At 42.4% G+C, this 8,164-nt stretch overlaps 2 protein-coding genes across 4 annotated transcripts; one reads left to right on the top strand and one right to left on the bottom strand.

The window, feature by feature from the left end:
• Nucleotides 1–14: 14 nt before the first annotated feature.
• Nucleotides 15–515, top strand: mrpl41 (mitochondrial ribosomal protein L41). Its single transcript, XM_044026708.1, has one exon. It carries the CDS (start codon nt 15–17, stop codon nt 420–422), a length of 408 nt encoding a protein of 135 aa, XP_043882643.1. The 3' UTR covers nt 423–515.
• Nucleotides 516–2,434: 1,919 nt separating this feature from the next.
• dph7 (diphthamide biosynthesis 7) lies at nt 2,435–7,405 on the bottom strand. Of its 3 annotated transcripts, none has more exons than XM_044025216.1 (10): nt 7,339–7,405; nt 6,872–7,054; nt 5,386–5,519; nt 5,156–5,243; nt 4,891–4,985; nt 4,638–4,798; nt 4,041–4,113; nt 3,891–3,956; nt 3,209–3,381; nt 2,435–3,071 (listed from the first exon to the last, which is right to left on the bottom strand). In XM_044025216.1, the coding sequence occupies exons 2-10, from the start codon at nt 7,001–7,003 to the stop codon at nt 2,662–2,664; spliced, it is 1,332 nt and encodes a 443-aa protein (XP_043881151.1). In that variant the 5' UTR covers nt 7,004–7,054; nt 7,339–7,405; the 3' UTR covers nt 2,435–2,661. The 3 variants fall into 3 exon arrangements, with proteins under 3 accessions (XP_043881151.1, XP_043881149.1, XP_043881152.1); XM_044025214.1 differs by having other exon boundaries at nt 7,358–7,378; XM_044025217.1 differs by having other exon boundaries at nt 4,638–4,795; nt 7,358–7,376.
• Nucleotides 7,406–8,164: the final 759 nt, after the last annotated feature.

Genomic DNA, 8,164 nt, shown 5'->3' with positions numbered 1-8,164 from the left:
ACAGCTGTGGCACCATGGGTGTGTTGTCCAACCTGATGCGGGGTCTGGTGAGAGGAGCGGATAGGATGTCTGAGTTCACCAGCAAACGTGGATCGAGGACTCACAACAAAGGCCGGGGCGCAAGGCCTGCTGGACTGAGGCTGAGCAGCAGGAAGTTCCTGACCATCAGAGCCATGGTCCCAGAGTTTGTGGTGCCGTCATTGGACGGCTTCGCCCTCAAACCCTACGTGTCATACCAAGCGCCCAGAGGAACGGAGCCCCCACTCACAGCACAGAGCTTGTTCGCAGAGGTGGTGGCTCCTCAGATCAGGAAGGACCTTGACGACGGAACCTTCAGCAAAGACAACCTGGAGAAATATGGATTTGAGCCAACGCAGGAAGGGAAGCTCTTTAAACTCTATCCCAAGAACTATGTGCGTTAAAATGCACGGACTTCTGACCTACTGGAGACTTAAAAACACTTATTTTGTTTTACATGTGACTTCACAATAAATATTTGCATGGAGGCGACGACATTAAGGCTTTTTTCTTGAGTCTGGGGGTAAATTATGAGATGCACACAGAGAACGTAGAAGCTGTCGGGCAACTTTTATTGGTCAGAAAGTGTGAAGAATAAGAATGTTTCCAGTAGACAAGTGACCAAAAACATGAAAACTGCAAAAGAATAAAACTCACTGACTTCATCAGAAACACCGCTCAGGTGCCTGATTCACATGTTCAGGGGAAAGTTCAGGGTTTTTAAGTGTGGTTGTATGTCGTACTTATATGATTCAGGTTGTCAAAGAGTCTTTTATGAGAAGGAATCTTAAGTTTGTGTCACTTTTCCCTCTCCCACACCAAAGTCCATAGAGAAAATCTGTGATTTTAGCTTTTAGGGGACACAGGAGCTGCTGGTCTACTGCTGCCTCGTGTGGTCACTTTGTGTCACTGAGGTCAATCCGAACAAAGAATTTCAAACACTGAAGTGACAATATAAGACCTTTGAACTTAGTGATGGAGGCAGCAGTGGATCTACAACTCTTGTGTACTGTGATGTAAAATCAGTGGTTTTCTGTATGGAGTTCGGTGTGGGAGAGTGAGTGGCTTTACAAACTTCAGTTTCCTGTTGGAAAAAAGTGTGTTTAACAGTGAGCTAAAGCAGAAAACATATACTTAAGAAAGTCTACATGCTCCATGTGCATGTACTTCATATAAAACATGCTCAAAAACCCCAAACTAACCCTTGGAAAATCAGTTGCTGGTCTTCACGCACTGTGTTTGTGATTAAAAAAACCTTGTGAGTAGTATAATGTGGTGGAGGATGTGCTGTATGACATCAATACACAATTTAAATATAAGATTATACAAAAGAAACCATCAATAATGTCATTATTATGAAAATATAGATTCTGTTTTGTTATTTTAACATTCTGTGGTAAACGTACTGTAAAAGTGAAAGGGACTAAAAATAACTGATAATATCGCTTAGCTTTGGTTCGATCGATCCATCCTGAGTGATCTGATCACATTCTGTTCTGAATGCATCATCTAATCTGATTACAAAAAAAGGTGGTTTCATGACTCGCGTGACTCCGCCTCCTCTGCTAAGGTCCACTGATCCGCAGCAGTTTCACTGTTTGTTTTTTTTACAGTTCTTACGACGTCCCCATACCTAGTTTTTTTTAACTACTGCCACATTAGAAATGATAGTCACACCATCTCTTAACAGTGTTTGGGCAGATAAATGAGAATGGTACCAATTAGGGCCACGACTAATGATTATTTTCATAATCAATGACTCCGTCAAGTATTCGTTTGGTCCATAAAATGTTAGAAAATGTTGAAAAATGTCGATCCGTGTTTGTCAAACCTGGAAAGGATGACGTTCTCAAATGTCTTGTTTTGTCCACAAATGAAAATATGATTTCTTTGTTCTAAAGAGCAAAGAAACCAGAAAATATTCACATTTAAGAAGCTGAAAAATCACAGAAACTTGCTTTAAGTATTGAAAGAAAAAACCTCCTGACGACACTTGATTAATTTAGTAATCAATTAATAACTAATACCATGATACAATACACATACACAAATAAATCAAGGTATAGGAGCAGAGGAGTTTAAAAATACTGGTTAAACTGCTGTCAGCCAAGGAGGCGGAGTCTAACTTGTCCTGACGACAGATTGCCTTCATGATACTGGGACCCATGAGCTCGGGCCGATAACAACACTGATAAATAAACTGTGGGTTGATACAGAGGTCGTCTCCTCTGTTGTCAGCAGATGTAGATTTGACATTTTACGAGGAGGTAGCAGCTTATTCAGGCTAGTCATTAGTCATATCAGGGGATCTTATATGGTGTTTGCCGATATCTGATAGCTACAATTTAAAGCCAATATCGGCCGATACTGATATTGTTGTGCCTCCCTATTTCTTTTTCTAGTAATTAGCATCTTATTTCATGTTAAAGCAGCGCGACTAGAGTTTTTATTCACTCAGCTCCTCCTCACACACACACACACACACACACACACACCGACATCAAACACACACACGTGTCAGTCAGATTTATGAACAGACATGAATTCAGCGTGTGTGTGAACAGTCGTGTACTTAACTCAGCCCACACGTGACCAGATCACTGAGGACGTGGTGGGATGTTAACACCAGGCCTGTAGGGGGCGTCAGCGTTGCTCAGTGCCCTGCGGAGCTTCTTCTGGAGTCCAGTCCCAGCGCCACACGTGGAGCATGTGGTCGTAGAAGGAGCAGGTAGCGAGCAGACAGGACACTGAGGCGGCGTCGTGGTCCGGGGTGGGGGCGGGGCCCACAGCAGGGGCGGAGGAAGGTGCCGTGACGCTCTCTGGGATGTAGCGTCCCGTGTCGTCCTCCAGGGAAGTATCGAAGCTGGCGGTGGGAGACTCGTACTGAATCCGCAGGTGTCCTCGGCTCTCCGCAAAGCTTTCCTTTGGTTCTGCGGCGACAGGTGAGCAGGGGGCGGGTTCGTCCAGGGAAACGCGGGACCAGTCGGCGCCGTACGCCAGGGAGTTGTGGAGGATGTAGGAGGCGACGATGGGACAAGCCCCTGCGCTGCTCTCTGGACAGACAGACAAATAACCTGGTTACGGAGAAACTGGACAGCAGCTGATTCAGCGAGAGGAGTCGAGGGGCGGGACTAGAAGTGGGAGGGATTACACACAGATTTTAACCAAACACCTTTCCTTCATACTCTACCTAAAGCCTGTTGACAGTGAAGGATATGGAAGTCGTTGTGCATGCAGGCAGCCAGCAGCAGGTCAGGATTGGTCGGATGCCACTTCAGCCTCCAGACGCCGCCACCCGTCGCCGTCTCGCTGAGCGGCTGCCGCATGTTCCTGCCGTCCCAGAGCAGAACCTGCTCATCGTAGCTGCAGGACGAGAAGCCAAAGACTCAGAGACTCAGAAACATTACCCTATACAATACTGTTCAACATCTATCACAGAGACAGACAGAATGAAGAAAGTCAGGACGACTAAGGGAAGAAAATAAAACCAAACAAACTCCAAACACAAGAAGAGGATGTGGCATTTCAAGATTTTCCCATTCTGTGACCTGCTTTCCAAAAATAGCTTCAGTTTCAGTGCTCCCAAAACATTGGCCGATTCTCCTGAACTCCTGTTTGTGTGTGTGTGTGTGTGTGTGTGTGTGTGTCCTTCAATACCCAAACAGTCAGAGACAGGAAGCTGGAGAACATTTTACCAGATCACCAAAAATCCCGAGACACAGGAGAGTTGGATCACTGCTACACACAGAGCAGAGTCAACTCGAGTCGAGTCGAGCTAGAACTCAAGTGGTTTGACACTGGCTTCTCCTGCCAACATGGCGGCACGAACATCACGTGACCTCCAGAACTCCAGAAATGACTGGGATATTTACCTGCCTGTTGCCAGGATGTGTTCCCGGTGAGGGTTGCTCTGAATACTGCACACGCCCATCGAGTGCCTTCAAAGAGAACAGACCAGGATATATCAGTGTACTTTACTATAAAAGGGAAAAAATTCCAAAAACAAACTCACTCGTCCTCACCTTTTACTGGTCACAGTGGGACAGGAAGGACCCATCCTGAGATCCCAGCCCTTCAGTTTGCAGTCGTCACCACCTGATGAGAAAAGGACAATCTTTAGACTGAGGAGGCGATCACGCAAGACTATCGCGGTTAAGTCTGGCATGTTTCTGAATCGTTCAGAATCTCTTTTATCCTAAGTATCTTTTATTTAAGTATCCTGGCTATAATCTGAAAAATGAATGTATACAACAGCTCAGTTGTAAACATAAACCTGAGGCCTTGGTTTTCTACTTCACTGTGACAGTAACAGGTGTTAAGAATCTTTGACGATAAGATTTTTACAATTCTCCGAGAGTCTTGCAAGTCTAAGAATTGAAAAAACATGTTTTCTTATATTATTTGTTTGTAATTTTTATGCCTTTATTGGACAGGACAGTAAAGCATGAACGGTGGTAAGACACAGAATAGAACCCTAGTTGCTGCAGACGGCCTTGACCCCTTGAAACGCCAACTCTACCAACTTATCGCTACCACAATATCAATCCAGTGATCTGGATCTGAGAATTCCAATAAATCACATCAATATTGCATCCTTTACATAAAAATTGGGATGTTACCGGTATAAACCAGCTGTGTGTCCCAGTAGGAGAAGGCCGAGATCCAGGCCTCAAAGTCGTGAGCCTTCCACTGCGACAGAGTCGTCAGAGAACCCTCATCCAGAGAGAGAACACTGATGCATCCGGCAGAGTCGCTGCACACCACACGCACGTCACTGCTGCTGACACACACACACACACACACACACACAGGACTTCTGTTCAATACATGGTTCTGTAGAATGGACTACTTTGGTAGCATGACAGTCTTTACCTGTCCATTCTTCCAGTGGACCAGTCCAATGACAGAGTCAGCCGCTCTGCTCCGACCTCCAGGCTGCTGAGAGGCTGCAGACTGCGGCTGCCTTCCTACTGGATACACACAGTCATCAGTGAAGACAACCGAATCAAGAAGAACTACAACAACAATGAATCACTAACAAAACTAATCGTCCTTTGAGGTTGTCAACGGCCAAATTTACTGAAGCTGCAAAACGTGTCCGTGCCTGCAATTCCTCGTCTGACGTCACACTTCTCACCTGACTCGCCGACATCGCGTAGAGCTGCAGTTCTCCCGTGGCAGCCGCTGCTCCGAGTATCGCCTTCTCTGACACCGACACATGGCACCTGAGCAAATGCAAAGAAGAAAAACGTTAGCTACATTACAGCAATGGCTGCGCGATTATGATAAATCATGTTTAATGAGGCTCAAGACTGACTGAGTGTTATGAGTTCACACCCTCACACCAGTCACAGATACTTTTCTTACCATTTGACGTCTAAAATGGCCGGCGTGTCGACGCGCTGCAGCTCCGTGAGAGGAGGACTCATCGGTGCTTCGCGACGAAAGTCAAAAAGGTACAAATGGCCACTGCGGGTGGGCGTGGCCTCATCAACCCCGGCCTGCAGATTAAACATGCACACAGACAGGCAACAGTCAGAGACTGTTGCCTGTCTGATTATACAAAAATCTATTTTTTAGATTTTTGTATAATCTAAAAAATACAAAAAGAAAACTTAAAAAGCCAAAGAAATAAAAATGTCCACAAAATGGTTATGTCAGTATATTTGTCATTGGATCATTATCTCTTTACATGCTTATACACTCAGTTAAATACAATCATTTTATATTTATACATACCCATGTTTTTATTTCTGACTTCTTTGAGTGTCTGCTATAAAATGGCACTTGTATTGCTTCCTTTTTTGTTGTTATTTGTTGTTGCTTTCTCCTATTGTTGTTGTTGTTGATTTATCCTTTGAATGTGTATATTTCTTGGGGAGGTGCTTCTTATAAGCCCATGTAGGGTTTTTTACCCTCTCCTGCACTTACTATTCTTCTTTAATTTCTGTTTTTTGTATTGTCGTTTTTTTTATGGTGCAAATAAATAAATACAAATACAAATACAAATACAATGAGGAGCTGGAATTAAGTGTTCTGTAACATCGACTCATTGCTCTTCGCCATGACCTGCACACAGGAAGTAGGTCTTTCATAAATAAACAAACTCCTTTTAGTGAATGTATCGTAGAAACATAAAAAAACATGTCACTTTGTACCAAACACACCAGAGACATACTTTGCCATACGTGACACAGGAGACTGACCTTCAACACTAGAGCTGAAACAAATACTCGATTCATCGATTATTAATCGATTACTAAATGAATCGTCGACTTTTTTGATAATGGATTGATCTGTTTGAAGCTTTTTTCATGATTAAAACAAGATTTCTGATTGTTTCAGCTTCTTCAATGTGAATGCATTCTTCGTTTTTCTTCGTTTCTTTGCTCCATATAACCAAGAAATCATTCAAACTGAATCATTGTGTTTGTGGCCAAAACAAGACATTTGAGAACATCATCATTTCCAGGTCTGACAAACACTGATCAACATTTTTTAAAGTTTTCTGACATTTTATGGACCAAACGATGATTCGAGAAAATACTCGGCATATTGATCGATTATGGTGAATATAATCATTAGCTTCGGCTCTAAAAGGCAACAACAAACGTTTCAAGTTGAAAAACTGGGTTTCGTGACCTCTGACCTCATGTGTCATAAGACATTTTTGGATAATATTTCGCAAAATACTGTTATGTCAATGGTAAACAAATATAATATCAATAACTAGTAGTTGAATACCCCTGTTTGCTGCTTCCTTCACAGAGTGTGTGTGAATCACCAAACACTGACAATAACAGTCAAGGTTTTTTTGTCAGGGATGTTAAGAAGAACCAGTTTAGATTCTCACCCCTTTCTGTAGTTGGTACGTCCCGCAGACCAGGATGTTGTGGCATGGTGGAACGGGACACCACTCCACCGTGTCCGCGCTCTGTCCCGTGTCAAACACCTGGAGACTGCGAGTCCTGGACTTCCACGCCATGACCTGCTGCTCTGCAGAACATCACTGTCACTGCTGCTGCTGATGACGTCACTGCAACGTCAACACGTCTCAGTCAAACCAAAGTCCAACTCAAACAGCTCAAAAAACCCCAAAACACATTAATCCTTAAACCGCCCCTTAATTAATCCTCAGTTCCGAGCTAACTCGGCTAACTGTTTACTAGCGAGCTGGCTAGCTAGCAGGCTGTAGTTAAACGGGAACAGAAGCAGAAAACACTTTAAACAAACGCATACATTTTCAGTAAGTGAGTGGAAATCAATTAAAGTCAAATGAATGTTTGTTTTTCCACCAGTTATTGATTCAAACTAACTCACATGTAACTCAGTCACTCACTCAGCAGCGCCCGGTACAGAGAGGAGAGTAAGAACGTCACAGGTCACGTGACCTTCAAGTGCCGACGTCACGATATACAAAAAACTTTATTATCCAACATTTACAAAACAAGACAGAGAACAAGTTAAAGAAATGGACGTTTGTAAACAGCAGTACGACTACTAGTATCACTACTAGTACTTTTACTACTACTACTGCTAATACTATTACTACTATTACTATTATTACTACTACTACTACCACTACTACTATTACTATTACTACCACTAATACTTCTACTAATACATTGCTACTAATACTATAACTACTACTACTATTACTACCACTAATACTTCTACTAATACATTGCTACTAATACTACTATTATTATTATTACCACTGTTACTATTACTACTACTAATACTAATACGACCAATACTAATACTACTACTACTAAAATGAACAAAACATTTTTTTTTCTAAATCAAATTAATTAAAAGACATGATTTCACTGGTATGTGATTAGTTTAAAACTGTTTACCTCATGAACAAAACATTTTTTTTTCTAAATCAAATTAATTAAAAGACATGATTTCACTGGTATGTGATTAGTTTAAAACTGTTTACCTCATCAGAAACGCTCTCTCTCATATTTCTCATGACTTTTTTAGAGAGTTTATTTTCGACCTTCCAGTTCAGCTGTGCTGCAGCAGTTTTATTTAAGTTTATTCTATTTATGTTGCAAGTTTCAATATCGTATTTTAGTTCACGTAGAAGCTCGAACACATCATTTCAACCTCATACAAAGAAAATTCCCTTCTGTGTTTA

This window comes from Solea senegalensis, linkage group LG5 (genome assembly GCF_019176455.1).
Source record: "Solea senegalensis isolate Sse05_10M linkage group LG5, IFAPA_SoseM_1, whole genome shotgun sequence".
Classification (NCBI taxonomy): domain Eukaryota; kingdom Metazoa; phylum Chordata; class Actinopteri; order Pleuronectiformes; family Soleidae; genus Solea; species Solea senegalensis.
The sequence above is the reverse complement of the archived record's forward strand: the minus strand, read 5'-3'. Positions and strand labels throughout refer to the sequence as shown.